General features: G+C 49.6%; 1 protein-coding gene across 2 annotated transcripts in view; it reads right to left on the minus strand.

Moving 5' to 3' along the window:
- Window positions 1-18,785, minus strand: part of ADAMTS14 (ADAM metallopeptidase with thrombospondin type 1 motif 14) — a 91,853-nt gene that overhangs the window by 25,323 nt on the left and 47,745 nt on the right. The window contains exons 5-8 of one of the 2 annotated variants that reach the window (XM_065893865.1): window positions 5,383-5,466; window positions 4,526-4,673; window positions 2,429-2,534; window positions 568-711 (exon numbers count right to left, since the gene is read on the minus strand). In XM_065893865.1, coding sequence (XP_065749937.1) covers window positions 568-711; window positions 2,429-2,534; window positions 4,526-4,673; window positions 5,383-5,466 — 482 coding nt within the window. Of the gene's footprint in view, window positions 1-567; window positions 712-2,428; window positions 2,535-4,516; window positions 4,674-5,382; window positions 5,467-18,785 lie in introns of both variants that reach the window. The other variant, XM_065893864.1, reaches the window with a different exon arrangement.

Consider the following 18,785-nt stretch of genomic DNA (forward strand, 5'->3'; position numbering starts at 1 on the left):
GGCCTGCAGGAATCTGCCCCCCGCTGCCCTGTGCCAGGAGCTGTGTTGTCCAGGGAGGACGGGCTGTCCTGCCCTCCCCTCGCTTCCACCCACGACCATGTCTGGGAGCTCCAGGGCAAGGGGACCTAGGACTGCGGTTAGGCACTCAGCTTGTGGCTTTCTTACGGGGCCTGTTTTGCCCGCATTACAGAGACACATCATGGCCCAGATTAAGGGTTGGCTCGTGGACAATTTGAGGGCTCACTGCACCGAGAGAAGAAGACAAGTCAGCCTGCCGTGCAGGACGTACATTGGGCGCCGGCCGGCTGCTGCGTGAGGTTAGAGACAGTATCTCTGCCGGCACCCGTCCCGCCCAAATCCACTCTGCGCCCATTCTCGGCCTTGAGCTCCTGAGTCCAATGCTTGTCCTGGGCCTCCACGTCCCCGGAGCCCCAGGAGCTGACCAGCAAACCCAGAATTGAGCATGTGTCAGGAGTAGGATGGTGTTAGGAGGGGAGATGACTTGGGGGAGATGGAGTGGCAGGCTGCTTGCTCCCCATCCGGGCCCAGAGGGTAGAGGTGACTTACGGGAGGTAGCGGCTGAGTTCCAGCTTGCTGCAGTGGGACCAGTGGAAGCGGTGGAAGGCAGCCTGCACCAGGGGCGCCATGACGCTGCCCAGGCTGGTCTCATCTGCGCAGCCGTTCCCCTGACCATCGTGCTCCATGCCGAGCCTAGAGGGTGGGGGAGGACAGAGGGGAGCCCTCAGTCATGCCCAGGGAGCCCACCCCTGGGGAGATGAGGAGGCGGGCCTGAGACCCTGCTCTGACCAGGCTTCAGACTGTGACTTTTGGCCTCAGTTTCCCCACCATGCAGTGGAGAGGGCCACCCCTCTGGATGGAAGCTGAGACCCCACCTGGCCCCCCAATGGGGCTGGACTCATTCTGCCCTCCTGACCCCTCCTCAAACCCTACCCACGTCCTCACAGTTTCCGAGGTCAACTCCAGCCCCACTCTGGCCCCAGGACACCTTTCCTGGCCGCCCTCCCTGTGGGCTGCCCTCCCACAGCAGGGAACGCCTGCACCACCGTTAACAACTCACACGCCATGCACTGTCTTCCCTCCAGACCCAAGGTCTCACGTGCAAGGACCAGTTTCATTCTGTTCAGTTCGACCTCCCTTACTGCGCCCTCCCTGGGTGCCAGCCTCCTTAGCTTCTCCTAGACCCCGCGGTACCCAGCACAGAGCTTTGTGTGTGGTACCTACCTGCCGTGATGATAGTTTAAATGTAAAAGTTTGCTCTTTCTAGTTAGTATTTAACACCAAAGCCCAAAGGTTCTAAATTCTTAAACACTCCCAGGCGTCTGCATTTGGCCTTGACCACTAGACAGACACATGGGCCTCTAAGCTTGACCTTGTCTCTCCATAGGGAGGCGCTCTGTGAGTGAAGAGTGGACACGGCCTGCCCCCCCACATACAGGAAGACAAACTCCTGGCTCCAGGATATGTGGAAGCATTGGCTGCCAGGGCAGGAAGGGACCTCAGAGGTTTCCCTGGTGTCAGCCTCCATGTTGCAGATGAGGAAACAGAGGCCCCAGAGAGGAGGTGCTACCCACCCAGTGAGGGGCAGGGCTGGGATGAAATCGCAGGGGCAGGCAGATGCAGAGAGGGGCAAGGCCAACCACAGATGGCAGGCTCGCCCTCGGGACTGGCCCACTGCTCTCATTCTCATGTCCTTCCAGCTGCAGAAAACAGCCCTCACTCTGTGTGTGGGCTGGGGGCGGGCAAGCTGGGGGCGGGTCCCGTAGCTCTGCCCTTGTGGACAGACAAGGCCAGGAGACGTGACTGTCACAGGTATATGTCACCACCAGACATTGGATGGTGGATTATTTGTTTTCTCCCAGCACGTAGCTTCTTGTGTGCTTTTCTGTCCCGTTCTCCACTGCAGCCCTATTTCTAGAATAGGGCCTGGCACACCGCAGGTGCTCAAGAAATACTGGTTGAATGAATGAATGAACATGCTCTAAACCAAATCCGGGCCCGAGGATCACACACGCCTGCCACCCGCTTGGCCCGAGGCCTGGGTCTAAGTGCCCCTGTTTATGATGGACTCAGGCCAGGGCTCCATCGCGGAGCACTGGGAGGGCCGTGAGGTGTGGCTGAGATGGAGGGATAGAGGCCACCCAGAGAGCAGAGCACTGCCTATAAGGCGACACTGCTACTGGCCTGCCAGAGGCAGGGCCACATCTGGTCTCCCAAGGCCCTGGATTTGGGGCTGGGCCCAAGGCAGGCCCAGAATTGCTGTCTGGGCCCCAGGGCTCCCTCCCCGTCGGGGCAGCTCCTCTGGCATCTCCCTGGACACTGGGAAGGGAGTCCCAACTGGGGCGAAGCCTCCCACACCCGCAGACCTCCGCAGAGCTCAAGGCACAGCTCGCCCCTTGGAGCCACTTACACGTGGCCGGTCTCGTGGGCCACCACGAAGGCCGAGGAGAAGCCATCTTCGTGGTTAAGGGCACAGCTTCTCAGGGGGTGGCACATGCCAGTAACAGGCGCGTACCCTGCCAGGGAGAGGGAGAGAGGGCAGAGAGAGAGGTCACGTGCAGGTGAGGTAGGACTCGACGAGGTCTGTGCCGAGCCAGCCACCGCAGGGACGTCCGGACCTGGTCACCACTGGAGGGTCCCTGGAGGAAGAAGGATCCTTCCAACGCACCCCCCCGTGTGTACGCACCCGCAGTACAGCTCCTGGGCCAAGCTACCCCCACGTCCTAAGGCTTGCCGCCCTCCCTCCTAGCCTGCAGCTCTCTGTGCCTGTCGGCCCCGAGCCTGCATACAGCCAACTTCCGAGCTGCATCCCTCCAGACAGTCAGTCCGCTGGTGAGTCAACAAACAAGCTCCAAATGTGTCTATGCGGGGTAGCAGGTGGCACCGTGTTAGAGACTACGGGGAAAACAGGCACGAGCCCGCATCCCCCCAGCACACCCACACACCGGAGGGGCAGACGGCTTAGCAGGGAGACTAGGGGTCACGAGGTCAGCCTAGGTGTGGGCCTGCAGGGCCGGAGTTCAAGGAGCACAGAGGGGTGTGTGGGGTGGCTGGGGGGGAAGGGCTCTGACCGAAGGGGTTGAGCGGGACCAGGGAATGACTTACGGGGGCCTAGAGCTGGGCCTGGAGGACAGGCGAGAGACTCTGGCGAGGTGGGGGGTGGGCAGGGGGAGGGGAGGACACGGGCAAGGTGCAGACACAGCTGCGCAGGCCTCAGGAGCCGCGGGCAGTGCAGGGGGCTGGCACGTGGCACTGAGTAAACAGCTTTGGGTGTGAGGCCCGTGATCTACGGGGGCTGCTTCCCCGCCTCCCCAGGGCCCGTAATCAGCTGGGAGGGCAGCCTGGGCTGAGGAAGACATCTGAGGAGGGGGAGATGGTAGAGAGAGCTCCCTGCCTCGGGCTTTCAGCCAACCATGACCAGATAGCTATTCCCTGTCTTCGGAATTGCTGAAATCCCCTCTTATTTGAGATGGTTTGGGGGTGTAACGAGAAGCTGTGGTGAGAAGGCTTCTTGGGTCCCGATTGTCCTGGAGGTCTGGATGTACTCTACAGGGCATGCAAGTACACACGTGTATGTGTGTCTCTTTGCACATGTGTCTGTGTGTCTGCACATGTGTGTCTGTGCATGAGTATGCATGTGTCTGCACACACGTGTGTCTGCGTGTAGGTGTGTAAATCTGTTTTGTGTGCGTACAAGCCTGCCTTTGGGGCTTCAGGGATTCAGACAAGCAGCCCTTTTGGTAGAGGCTGCCTCTCATCTAGCATCTAGCATCAAACCAGAAAACACTACAAAGCCCTCAACTTGGAGCCTGGAGATCCCGTCTGAGTCTCAGCTTTGTCTCCTCTCTGCTGTGAGGCCTAGGCAAGCCTCGTTGCCACCCTGTGCCTTGGTTTCCCCATACAGAAAACCTGGGGGCGATCAAAGCTTCCTATGTCTGCAGAGCGCTTTCAGCCATCCTCTGTCACAGACATGGGATGCATCCCTCAGCCCTTTTAGCAGCCCGGGAATGGAGGAAGGCAAATACTACTATTTCTCCCATTCCACAGTTGGGAGAATCTCAGGAGATGAATGAGTTTGGATCACTAGGCTGGAGAGGCATGGATCTGTGGGTAGAGCAGGGCCTTCCTTTCTGAAGTCTACACCAGCCCCGCCCTAGGTGCCCCATGGCGTGCAGTGAGGACAGAAGGATACAATGTGGGCAGAAGCATCTTGAAGATCACTGAGGTCTTCGATCAGCCAGGCTCCGGGATGGTGATCACAGGGCCTAGGGCCTGACTCACAGCAACCTGCAGGCTCAACCAAGGCAGCAGGGACCAGGGCGGGGCCCCTTCACTTCCCCTGGCCCCCGAGAAACCATTCCAAAGCTCGCCTACCTGTCCGGCCAGGTCCTGTCTCCAAGGTCCCAAGGATCTTTTTGTTGCCAGAAGACCTGGCCCTAGAGGCAGCCTTGGTCTCTGCCCTGCAGCTGCACACAGCTGGTCACGGCAAATACAGTACCTTGCGTACCTGAGGGCCCAAAGTCCTGCCGGGTGAGGAAGACGACGTGGTCGTGGTGCTCCGCGTGGCCGGGGTCCTGGCGCTGCTGAGACTGCGCCCAGCGACACACCTGCTCCAGGCTGCGAGAAGGGTTCCGACGCTCGATCAGGCTCAGGGACTGGGGGGTCAGAGAGCAGAGTGCCGGTCGGAGCCCACGGACTGCAGCAGGCACCCTGCGCTGTGCTCCCAGCAGCAGGGGACACGGAGGCCCGCAGGACGGCAGGGCCTGCCCCAAGGTCACCGCTGTCCCGGCTCCGGCTGCCACGGGCACACAGCCCCGTTCCGTTTTAGGGAACGTTCCTGTGCCAAGCCCTGTGCTGGGGCACCTGTCTGCTGAGAACTCACATTATTGCTAATTCCTCAAGTAACCCACAGGCAGCTGCTGTACTGAGCATCTCCGCTATGCAGTCATTGTCATTAATCTCCACAACAGCCCCTAGAGGAGAGTTCTGTTTTTACTCCCGTATGGGGGAAAACAAGCAACAGAGCCCAGAAGCCCCGGCCACAACCCTAGCAGGACTTGTCTCGGTCACTGGCCCCCCCTCTAAGCCCCACTTTCCCCACCGATTCATGGAGCAGGACCTCCAGCTAGCTGTAGGGGTTGAGGACTGTCCATTTACCCGACTGGAGGGAATTCATAAGTCCCCGCTTACCAACCCCAGATGCCTCCGCCACTGAAACCTCAATTCTAATGGTTTGGGGGTTCTAATTTTGGAAACAAAATGTTTCCTAGATGCTGTTATCCCTCCCCGATACCTTAGCTGGTCTGATGTTCTGGCCCCCCACCCCTTCTCCCTCAAACACTGCCTGTTGACACGGGGGTTTACCTGTCGGTAGCCAACCATGATCAAGCGGACAAGGGCGATGTTTATGTGGACCCCCAGGGACTCATCGTGGTAAATCTCATCCACCTTCAAGAAGAGATGAGCGTGTGGTGTTAGGGGAAGCAAGAGTTCATTGAAGGCCCACTGCATGCCAGGTATCTGACACGCTACCCTACTTCACCCTTACCACGGCTTTATCTGGCAGGCATCCCTATCCTCAGATGAAGAAACTGAGGCAGAGGGAGGCAAGATGACCTGCCCAAGGACACACAGCTAACAAGCTGCACAGCTGGTTTTCAAATCCTGGCCCACCAAATTCCAACACTGAGCTCTTTCCACGAAGCCAAAGCATGAGGGGACCTGGTCTCAAACCCAACAACTCGGATGGAATCTTGTCTTTTAATATCTCTGAAGAGTCCTTCCAGAAATGTCACCCAGCTCAGGTCACTCATCCTCACAGCCCTGTGTACCTTTCCAATTGCCTCTGGAATCATCTGTGTGCTCTGCAGTGCCTGGGCACTCCTCCAGGGCAAATCCAGGAGGAAAGGGCTCTAGGGCCTTGGACCAGCAGCATCAGCATCACCTGGGGCTCGTTAAAAATGCAGAGTCTTGGGCCCACCTCCTGAGTCAGAGTCTGAGTTAGAACAAGATCCCCAGTGATACTCAGGCACGGTCAGGTTTGAGGACAGGAGCAGTACATTGGATTATTCCCTTCTCCCACAGGCTCAGGGACCTTTGGGGCGGTCATGGCACAGTTCATCGAAGAACGCAGCCCCCAGCCACTCCCCTGTTAAGGAAGTCCCGGAACTGTGTCCACAACAGATGGACACCGCCTCTGCCTGCCCACCCCCAAGGACAGGCAGTTCACTTCACCCACTCCTGAAGATGCCTATCTCCTGAGTAGTCCCACTGGACAAGTCCATCTTTTTTGTTTTAAATAACTTTTATTCCTGGATATAAAATATTTCACTCTAAAAACTCTGAAAAATACCCCAAAAAAGTAAAAGAAAAAAGTCAGAGGCGATCAAGATGGCGGAATAGTAAGATGTGAAGCTCACCTCCTCCCACAAATACATCAAAAATACATCTACATGTGGAATGATTCTCATAGAATATCTACTGAACGCCGGCAGAAGAGCTCAGAGCTCTGAAAGGGCAAGAAAATCTCCATGCAACCGGGTAGGACAAAAGAAAAAAGGAAAAAAGAAAAAAAGGAAAGTGAAAAAGGAATCAGAACAGGACCTGTACCCCTGGGAGGGAGCTGTCAAAGAGGAAATGTTCCTGCACCTGGGGAGTCCCCTCACTGGTGGGGAGATCAGCAGGGACAGAGGGGGGCTTCGGAGGCTCGGAGGAGAACTCAGCAACGGGTCTGCAGCAGCTAGAATGGAGAGAAACCTGCACAGATGGTCAGTGCCATCGCTCTGCACTCCCCAGCCTGAGACACGTGGCCACCAGTGTGGACGGGGGCTGGGTGTGGAAGCTTGGGCTTCAGAGATCAGACCGGAGAGAGGACTGGGGTGGGCTGCGTGGGAACACCGTGAGGGGCTGGAGTCTGGTGCGACCACAACTGTGGGTGTACACAGAGGAAGCCTGGGCCGCCTTAGAGGCCAAGCGCCACTGTGTGGGCGGTGTGTGCGGGCAAGGGGAGGACCTGCTATTCCAGCGTTTTTCCCTGTGTGAGCTCTCAGGCAGCAGGACACTGCCTACACGGGCTCCAGGAGTGGTGGCGAGCTGCCTCTGCTCCCACGGCGTGCTCCAGGTGTGCACATGAGCTGCCACCGCTGCCAATAACCCCAGGACCAGGCACCAGCCGCTGCATTGGCACACCTGTATCAAGGGGATAACGGCCAGCACACGCTGAGGAAAGACGCAACATGCATCCATACTAAAAACAGCCCTCGCACCAAAAGTATTAAACCCACACAAGCTACACAGGGACACTCCCACATATAAATAGCCCTCCGAGACCACAGTAGACAATTGTTTCTCCTAAACTCACAGAATTAAGAGAAATATAAGTAAAATGAAGAAGCAGAGGGATCACTCCCAGTTGAAAGACCAAGGGAATTCCCCTGAAAGAACGAACAATGAAACAGACCTCTTCACTCTAATAGACACCGATTTCAAAAAGGAGATAATGGAAATACTGAAGGAATTAAGAAAGGCTATCGACAGAAATGCAGAGTACTGTAAAAAGGAACTAGAAACTATAAAGGGGAACCAAGAAAAATTAGGAAACTCATTTGCCGAGACAAAAAGGCAACTAAAAGGCAATGAATAGCAGAATAAATTATGCAGAAGAATGAGTAAGTGCCGTGGAAGCTAGAACAATGGAAATCACCCAATCAGGATAGCAGACAGAAAGTCAAATGAAAAAAAAATGAAAGCAATATAAGATAATATATTATATGGGATAATATATTATAGGATAATATAAAGTGTGCCAATGGGATGATATAAAGTGTGCCTATGGGATAACATAAAGGAATAATATAAAGTGTGCCAATCTATGCATGATAGGGATTCCAGAAGGGGAAGAAAGACAAAAGGGGATCGAAAATGTATTTGAAGAAATTATGGCTGAAAACTTCCCAAACGTAAAGAAGTAAACAGATATCCAGGTACAGGAAGCACAGAGGGTCCCAAACAAGATAAACCCAAACACACGTACACCAAGACATATTATAATAAAAATGACAAAAGTTAAAGAGAGGGTTCTAAAGGCAGCAAGAGAAAAACAAAGAGTTAATTACAAGGGAACCCCCATAAGGGTATCAGCTGCTTTCTCTACAGAAACATTGCAGGCCAGAAAAGAGTGGCATGATACATTCAAAGTCCTGAAAGGGAAAAATCTGCAACCTAGGATACTCTAACCAGCAAGATTATCATTTAGAATAGAAGGAGAGATAAAGTATTTCTCAGACAGGCAAAAACTAAAAGAATACAGAAATACAAAACCTATTCTGAAGGAACTATTGAAAGGTCATCTCTAAATAGAAAAGAAGTAAGAATATATAGGAAAGAGAAAATCACAATTGGAAAGCAAATCACCTAAATAAGCCAGTCCACAGATTTAAAAAAAATCAAAGAATTTCTGTGACAGTGATGATAACCACAGTGAACAGCAAAAGGATGAACGCAAAGATGTAAAAGGGCATCAAAATCATAAAAAGTAGGGGAGGAGAGTAAGAAAATGTAGATTTTTTTTTTTCATTTCCTAGAATGTGTTTGAGTCTATATGATTACCAGTCTAAGGCAAGTAGAAACAGGATAGGGTTAACATACTTGAAAAACAGGGTAACCACAAATCAAAAACATCCAAGAGATTCACAAAAACCAAAAAGAAGAGAACATAAGCATAACACAAAAGAAAATCATCAAACAACAAAAGGAAAAAGAAAAAGAAAGGGACAGAGAAGAAATGTAAAATCAACAGGAAAACAAGGCTAAAATGGCAATAAATACATATCTATTAATAAGTACCTTAAAGTCAATGGACTAAATGCTCCAATTGAAAGACACAGAGTGGCAGATTGGATAAAATAAATAAATAAATAAACAACAGCCTACAATATGTTACCAACAAAAGACCCACTTTAGGGCAAAGGACACACACAGATTGAAAGTGAGGGGATGGAAAAGGATATTTCATGCAAACAGAAATGAAAAGAAAGTGGGGGGTCACAGTACTCATATCAGACAAAATAGACTTTAAAACACAGGCCATAAAGAAAGGTAAAGAAGGACACTATATAATGATAAAAGGATCAATACAAGAAGAGGATTTTACACTTGTCAACATTAATGCACCTAATGTAGGAGCACCCAAATAAATAAAACAAATACTAATAGACATAAAGGGGGAAACTGACAAGAATACAATAATAGTAGGAGACTTTAACACCACACTCACATCAATGGACAGATCTTCTAGACAATCAATAATGCAACAGAGATCCTAAATGATACAACAGAACAGTTCAGACTTAACTGATATTTTCAGGACATTACATCCAAAATAACCAGAATACACATTCTTTTCAAGTGAACATGGAACATTCTCTAGGATTGACCATATACTAGGGCATAAAACAAGCCTCAACAAATTTAAGAATATAGAAATTATCTCAAGCATCTTTTCTGACCACAACAGCATGAAACTAGAAATCAACCACAAAAAAAGAAATGAGAAAAAAAAAAATTACATGGAAACTAAACAACATGCTACTAAAAAACCAATGGGTCAATGATGAAATCAAAGAGGAAATTAAAAAACACCTTGAGACAAATGACAATGAAAACACAACCAAACAAAATCTATGGGATGCTGCAAAAGCAGTTCTTAGAGGGAAGTTCATAGCAACACAGGCCTTCCTCAAAAAACAAGAAAAATCTCAAATAAACAACCTAACCTACCACTTAAAAGAATTAGAATGAGGGCTTCCCTGGTGGCACAGTAGTTAAGAATCCACCTGCCAACGCAGGGGACACGGGTTCGAGCCCTGGTCTGGGAAGATCCCACATGCCACGGAGCAAATAAGCCTGAACACCACAACTACTGAGCCTGCGCTCTAGAGCCCATAAGCCACAACTACTGAAGCCCACACACCTAGAGCCCATGCTCCACAGCAAGAGAAGCCACCATAATGAGAAGACTGTGCACCGTAACAAAGAGTAGCCCCCACTCGCCGCAACTAGAGGAAGCCCACGCGCAGCAACAAAGACCCAACTCAGCCAAAAATAAATAAATTAATTTAAAAAAAAAGAATTAGAAAGAGAAGAACAAACAAAACCTAAAGTCAGCGGAAGGAAGGAAATAATAAAGATCAGAGGGGAAATAAATAAAATAGATTTAAAAAACAATAGAGGGACTTCCCTGGTGGCACAGTGGTTAAGACTCCGCGCTCCCAATGCAGGGGGCCCAGGTTTGATCCCTGGTCAGGAAACTAGATCCCACGTGCATGCCGCAACTAAGGAGCCCACGAGCCGCAACTAAGGAGCCTGCAAGCCACAACTAAGGAACCCACCTGCCGCAACTAAGAACCAGCACAACCAAATAAATAAATAAATAATTTTTTTTAAAAAAAAATAGAAAAAAATCAATAAAGCCAAGAGCTGGTTCTTTGAAAGGGTAAAGAAGACTGACAAACCTCTGGCCAGGTTCACCAAGAAGAAGAGAGAGAGAACCCAAATAAATAAAATAAGAAATGAAAAAGGAGACATAACAATGAATACCACAGAAATACAAAAAACCCTAAGGGAATACTACAAAAATTTATATGCCAACAAATTTGACAACCTAGAAGAAATGGACAAGGATCTAGAAACATACAGCTCACCAAAACTGAATCAAGAAGAAACAGATAATTTGAACAGACCAATCACTAGAGCCGAAATAGAATCTGTAATTTAAAAATTCCCTACAGGGCTTCCCTGGTGGCGCAGTGGTTGAGAGTCCACCTGCTGATGCAGGGGACACGGGTTTGTGCCCCAGTCCAGGAAGATCCCACATGCCACGAAGCGGCTGGGCCCATGAGCCATAGCCGCTGAGCCTGCGCGTCCAGAGTCTGTGCTCTGCAACGGGAGAGGCTGCAACAGTGAGAGGCCCGCGTACCACAAAAAAAAAAAAAAAAAAAAAATTCCCTACAAATAAAAGTCCAGGACTAGATGGCTTCATAGGCAAATTCTACCAAACATACAAAAAAGAATTTATACTGATCCTTCTCAAACTCTTCCAAAAAACTGAAGAGGAGGGAACACACCCAAAGACATTCTATGAAGCCACCAACACCCTGATACCAAAACCAGACAAAGACACCACCAAAAAAGAAAATCACAGGCCAATATCGTTGGTGAATACAGATGCCAAAAGTCTCAACAAAGTATCAGCAAACCGAATCCAACAACACATAAAAATAATCACACACCACGACCAAGTGTGATTCACCCCAAGTTCACAAGGATGGTTCAACATATGTAAATCAGTCAATGTGATATGTCACATAAACAAAAGAAAAGACAAAAACCACATGATCATCTCAATAGATGCAGAAAAAGCAGTTGACAAAATTCAACATCCATTTATGATAAAAATTCTTACCACAGTGGCTACAGAGGGAACATATCTCAACATAATAAAAGCTATTTATGACAAACCCACAGCCAATATAATACTCAATGGTGACAAACTGATAGCCTTCCCACTAAAATCTGGAACAAGACAAGGATGCCCACTCTCACCTCTTCTGTTCAACATAGTATTGGAAATCCCAGCCACAGCAATCAGACAAGAAAAAGAAATAAAAGGTATCCAAATTGGAAGGGAAGAGGTAAAATTGTCATTATAGGCAGATGATGTGATTCTATATTGAGACAACCCTAAAGACTCCACACATAAACTACTAAAACTGATAAATGAATTCAGCAAGGTAGCAGGACACAAGATGAACATACAGAAATTGGTTCCATTTCTTTACACTAACAATGAAATATCAGAAAAGGAATGTAAAAAAAAATACCTTTCAAAATCACAACTCCCAAAATAAAATACTTCGGAATAAACCTGACCAAGGAGGTGAAAGACTTATATGCTGACAACTATAAATCATTAATAAAGGAAACTGAAGATGATTCAAAGAAATGGAAAGACATCCATGCTCTTGTATAGGAAGAATTAATATTGTTAAAATGGCCATACTACCCAAAGCAATCTACAGATTTTTAATGCAAGCCCTATCAAATTACACATGACATTTTTCACAGAACTAGAACAAATAATCCTAAAACTTATATGGAACCATAAAAGACCCAAAATTGCCAAAGCAATCCTGAAGAAAGAGAACAAAGCAGAAGGCATAACCCTCCCAGACTCCAGACAATACTACAAAGCTACAGTAATCAAAACAGCATGGTATTGGCAAAAAAACAGACATATGGATCAGTGGAACAGAACAGAGAACCCAGAAATAAGGAAAGCTGGACAGCTGCATGTAAATCAATGAAGTTAGAACACACCCTCACACCATACACAAAAATAAACTCAAAATGGCTTAAAGATTTAAACATAAGACATGATGCCATAAAACTCCTAGAAGAGATCCTAGGCAAAACATTCTCTAACATAAATCATAGCAATGTTTTTCTTAGGCCAGTCTCCCCAGACAATACAAATAAAAACAAAAATAAACAAATGGGACCTAGTCAAACTTACAAGCTTTTGCACAGCAAAGGAAACCATAAAAAAACGAAAAGACAACCTACAGAATGGGAGAAAATATTTGCAAACAATATGACCGACACAGCCTAATTTCCAAAATATAAAAACAGCTCATACAACTCAACAACAACAAAACAAACAACCCAATAGAAATATGGGCAGAAGACCTAAATAGACATTTCTCCAAAGTAGAAATACAAATAGCCAATAGGCACATGAAAACATGCTCAACATAGCTAATTATTAGAGAAATGCAATTCAAAACTACAATGACGTACCACTTCACACCAGTCAGAATGGCCATCATTAAAAAGTCTAGAAACAATAAATGTTGGAGGTGTGGAGAAAAGGGAACCCTCCTACACTGTTGGTGGGAATGTAAGTTGGTGCAGCCACTGTGGAAAACAGTATGGAGGTTCCTCAGAAAACTAAAACTAGAATTACATATGATCCAGCAATCTCACTCCTTGGCATATTTCCAGACAAAACTCTAATCCAAAAAGATACATGCACCCCTATGTTCACAGAGGCACTATTCACAATAGCCAAGATGTGGAAGCAACTAAGTGTCCATCGACACATGAATGGATAAAGAAGATGTGGTACGTATATACAAGGGAATACTACTCAGCTATAAAAAAGAACAAAATAACGCCATTTGCAGCAACATGAATGCAACTAGAGATTACCATACTAAGTGAGGTATGTCAGAAAGAGAAAGACAAATACCATATGATATCACTTATATGTGGAATCTAAAATACGACACAAATGAACCTATCTACAAAACAGAAACAGACTCACAGATACAGAGAACAGAATTGTAGTTGCCAAGGGGGAGGGGGTTGGGGGAGGGATGAACTGGGAGGTTGGTGTTAGCAGGTGTAAGCTATTATATACGGAATGGATAAACAACAAGGTCCTACTGCATAGCACAGAGAACTATACTGAGTACCCTATGATAAACCACAATGGGAAAGAATAGTAAAAATGAATGTTTATATGTATAACTGAATCACTTTGCTGAGCAGCAGAAATTAACACAACACTGTAAATCAACTATACGCCAATTAAAAAAAAGCTCCCAAGTTATGAAAAGAAAAAAAAGTTGCCTCCTATTATATATTAGCCAGATATATAATAACTATGCCGTGTGTGTGTGATTTTACAAAATTGGAATCATGCTGAATATACTGTTTGTATTTTTCTTATTTCCTGAAACATCATTCTGTGGATTTAAAAGCATCACCTCTAATGTCTACAGGTGATGGGCCATCACTTACGTAACTACTCCCCTAGGAGAAGTGACTTGTCCAAGAGCAGAAATGACGTGGTCAGCAAGTCAGTGTCAGTACAAAGCAGTGTAGCCGCCAGGAGCCAGAGTCCTGGGTTCAAACCCCAGCATTTCCTCTTAGGAGCTGGGTGGCTCGGGGCACATCAGGTAACTCCTCAGAACCTCTGTTTCTGTAGACTGGGGATCATAATGGCTGTCGTGGGGCTGGCACGTGGATGCTCAAGCCAACTCAACATCTGGGGATTACGAGTGAGCCCCACAGGCAGAGAGGCCCATGAGCACGGTCGGTGATGGAGGCAGAAGTGGAACCAGCCTCTGACTCCTGCCCACATGGCTTCCCGGGAGCGGGGCTGGAGATTCATGCATGACCCTGTTCTCACCATTTCACCTCTCCACGCCCTTCAGCTCATGAGCAAAGGAACCAGCCTACAACCCACAAAGGGACTGCTGTCTACCCGATGGAGAGGGACAGTGTGGCCAACCCTACATATGAGAGTCCCACGGGGCGGGGAAGGCCAGCTGGGGGACCAGAGGTCTGCTCCTGTGCTGACGCACCCCTCCTGGGACACAAGAACAGAGCCCCAGCCTACTCTCCCACACCTGACAGCTGCCCCAACCCGTGAGCGTGCAGACTTCAGAGCAGCCAGCACCAAGCTTCCCCCAAGGGCCTGCCTGGCACCCATGTCTGACCCCAACTGACACCAGAGACCAGTGCCTGCTGGGGGACAGCAGGCCCCACGAACCCCATCACACATAACAGTGGAAAGTCCGATGGGTGGGAGCACCTCCCTCCACCCTCCTCTCCTCTCCTGCAGGAGCAAAGACATCATGGGAGCAAAGTGGCCAAATGCATACATATATGATGTCCTTCTCCACCCGCCTGCCCCGACTCATCCTAGGAGAACACGCACACATTTTCTCCCTCACAGAATTCCAACCTGAGTACTCTTTGCTGACCCACTGAAACGACACTCGATCTGCGGTAGGATGACTCCAATAAGCCCAACGTCTCAGCCCCTCCGACACCAGTACATGGCCTTCCTTCTACACAAGGGTGCGGCCAGTGTCTCAGACCTCCCTGATGGTGCCCTGTAAGAGTGTAGACCAAGAACGGGGTCACAAGCAATGCATGCTCCACACAGCCACATCTGTACACGTCGCATACACGTGTAAACCCACCAGTGACCCCAGGGCAGGCGAAGGAAGCGGTCACTGGGTACATGGGCGGGGCATCTGCAGGGCCTCTGGCCATCTAGAGTACCCGGGCCATTGCCTTCCTGCCCTCCTCCGTCTCCAAAGTGGACCAGGCAGATTGCTGCCAGAATCCTGCCACATTACTCATTTCTGTCCCACACTCCGCCAGCCAAACCCACTCTTCGAGGGCTGCAGTGACCCCTGCTCTACACTGCATCTCCAGGCCGGGATGCTGGGAGGTCCTCACAGAACTGGAAAGGGGGCTGCTGCTCTCTGAGCAGGAGGAAGAATCAGAGCCTGAGTGTCCAGTACAGTAGGGGGTTGAGTGGGGCCTCCTGACACCGACTCCCAGTCCCAGGTAACCGGTTCAGACGCAAATACTGAGCAATTAATACTAAAAATTAATTTTGCCTCTTCTACAGAAACAAAAAAGAAGTCAAATACACATTTCTTGCACAGTAACTTACCTTGAAATCAACCTTCATGGTTAGGAAATAAAGCACAAAACTCTTTTGATAATCAATGCTACACAATTATTCACTTTCACCATTAAATAACACATTTAATCAGCTAATTAGATAGATCCCTACAAAGACAGAGAGACAACCTTTTTATCTCCCACGTGAGACACCACAGGCTTCTGAAATAATCTGGACACCACAGGCTTCGGTCACTGGTGTATCAATCTCTGTGGCGCAGACCCCCCGTGCCCCACCCCAGGGGTCAGGGGAGACGAAGAGGGTGCTTGTGGGAAGGAGGGTCAGGCAGGTCTTACTGGAGGAGCCAGAACGATCCTTGACTGAGAAGGTCGTTGACCCTTTGGAGGTGGGGAGAGGCTTGATGCAGGAGAGAGGAACGCGGGAACCATGTGGAGCCACCAAGAGAGCCCCAAGGTCACTGGCAATCAAGGTAACTGAGGCCAATCCCTACGTGACGGGGAGTTTCTTCCCAGCCCATGCCCGCACACCTCCAACAGGGCACTCTCGGCCATTAGAAAGCTCTCTGTGCCATGAGCCCCATTCGGCCTTCCTGTCCACCTCCCCCACTGGCCTCGTGTCTCCCTCTTGAAGTTTCACTGAGCGCATCGGCTCCATTCCTGGAGACAGATAGTCACCACTGACTCCCAGGGACTCCTCTCTAAGCTCACATCAGTCAAAGAGAACGTCTTACAGGCAGCAAGACAGAAGACAGATCACTCACCAAGGAAGGACCATTGCATTAGGAGTAGGTTTTCAACAGCAACAAGGGAGACCCTGAAGTAACACCATCAAAGCACCATGACAAAGAAACCATCAACCTAGAATCCTGGACCCAGCAAACCATCTTTTAAGAACCATAATGAAATAAAGACATTATCGAGTGAAAGAAAACCGCGACTGGCACACGGACCCACTAAAGGATCTGCAGGTAAGGACGATGGAAGGCAGCCTAAATACGAGAATGCATGAATAGTTTTGAGCCTGTGATAGGAGCACAGGATAGGTTCCACAATGAGATAGTCTGGTCTCTTCTTATATTAAATAAGGATAATGAAAATGAAGCAGTTAAACTTTCTCCCATATTCCGCCCCCCCAAAAGTAGGGTTGGCCCTGCCACTCCAGGGGTCTGGTCTGTCTCTGGGGCCCTGGCTCATCTGTACACACCCTTATTAGCCCTTGAGTGGGGACCTCAGTGGCTTTGATTCAGCTGGAGCTACCCTGACACTCTGCACAGGCCAAAGAGGGGGCTGGACAGGGCTGCCGTGTCCAGCAGAACCACAGAGGCCGTGGGCATGTGGGTTCCACCCACAGCCCTGAACTGGTGCCCCAGCAAGGAGATTAGGCTGCCTGAGAGACCCAGGACCCCAGCCCTCCGGAATAAACACAGAGCTGCTCCCTGACAGGCTCCAGCCTGGCTATGCACTCAAGGCCTGGCTCTGTCAGCCTCTGCCCGCCACGGCTGTCTCCCAAATGCCAGAGGTGAGGCCAGCTCGCCAGCTCAGGGGAGATCAAGAATCACTTCCCATGGTTGTGGGAAAAAGCATGATTGCTGCAAGACACACCCACGGGGCAGAAAAGAACACTGTGTCTGGTCTCCCTGCTCCCCCAACCTCAGCCAAGTTCAAGACCAAGACCCCCCCAACCCAGGTTAGAGTTCCACATAACATACTGGCCTGGGATGGCTCTTGGCTGTGTATCAGAAAAACAAGCACAGATCAGGACTCCCTCTGGCCAAGGGGAGATGAAACAGCAGAAGCGAGAGGATGGTTAGAGAGCACTAGGGCTGGAGGGTGACTGCTAGTCACTGAACACCTACAATGTACCAGGCACTGTGCTGAGGGCTTTGATGCAACCTCACGCAATCTTATGGGAGGACCTATTCCTGTTTCATATGTGAGAAATCCGAGGCTCAGAGAGGTTAAGTAACTTGCCCGAGGCTACCCAGCTGGAAAGCGGGAGGGCTGGGATTTGAACTCTGATCTCTATGAGTCTTAGCCACTACACACAGCTGCTCTCCAGAACCAGCTTCTGTGGCAGGCTGGCTGGGGTGGGCTTTCCCTGGCCTGGAAGAGAAGATGAGAGGAGTGGGATTCCATGTCCAGTGAACAGCAACTCGGCCAGTCAGGGATTGTTATAAGAACCCCTTCCCTCTTCTCCTGTAACCCTGTGTGGCCAGGCCTCCCGGGGGCCTTGTGGTCAAGCCCAGGGAGCAGGAAGAAGGGAAGGGGGGTCTACTGGGGTGGGAGCTCTGAATCTGTTCTCCTGCCCAAAGGCGGGGATCAGAATCTCTGGGCACCTGCAGCAGCAATGCCCAGGCTTCAGCCCATGGCTGGCGGGGGAGAGCTAGGCCCCGGGGAGCCCATGCGAGGGCAGCTGGCAGCCTTCTCTTCTAGACCAAGCCAAGATGGGCTTCTCCTTCTTGCTTCCAGCAGAGAATGGTCCCCCACCAACCCCAAGTTCCCTCACTCCCTAGGGAATGTTGCTTCTGAGGGGCTACGGAGCAGAATGTCTACCTACTGCTTGGCAGCCGGGTTCAGCAGGGCTCCACAGGGAGGGGCAGTGTGGAGAAAGCCAGACCCTGGGGTCTTCAGCCCGCCCCTCACTCAAACAGGAGAGGGTACTTACTGCCACCTAAGGGCTGGCACAGCCCACACCTCCCAGCATCACCTCACAGAATCCTCCCAGCAACCTGCTTGCAAGGAAGTCATTGCCCTTCTTTCCTTTTTAATCAATACACTTTCAATTTTAGCTTTAGATTTTCAGAAAAGCAGCAAGGATAGTACAGAGTTCCCTGTTATTAATATCTGCCCTTACCATGGTACATTTGTCACAATGCATGAACCAATACGGACACATTAGTACTTACTAAAGGCCATATTTTTTCAGGTTTCCCTAATGTAGGGGTATTGTCCCACTTTTTGGCTATGAGATCGCATCTGGGTCAGCACATTACACTTAGTTATCCTATCTCCTTCGACTGCTCCAGGCTGTTTATCCTCTCTGATGGCCCTCAGACCTCCCTGCGTTTTGATGACCTAAACAGTTTTGAGGAATACTGGTTAAGTATTTTGCAGGCCGTCCTTCAGTTTGGGTATGTCTGATGTTTTCCTCATGGTTAGACTGAGGTTATGGGTTTCGGGAGGAAGAACACTGAGGTGAGCGCCCTCATCACATCATGTCAGGAGTGCGGGCTATGGGACTTCCCTGGCGGTCCCGTGGTTAA

This window comes from Phocoena phocoena, chromosome 16 (genome assembly GCF_963924675.1).
Source record: "Phocoena phocoena chromosome 16, mPhoPho1.1, whole genome shotgun sequence".
Taxonomy (NCBI): domain Eukaryota; kingdom Metazoa; phylum Chordata; class Mammalia; order Artiodactyla; family Phocoenidae; genus Phocoena; species Phocoena phocoena.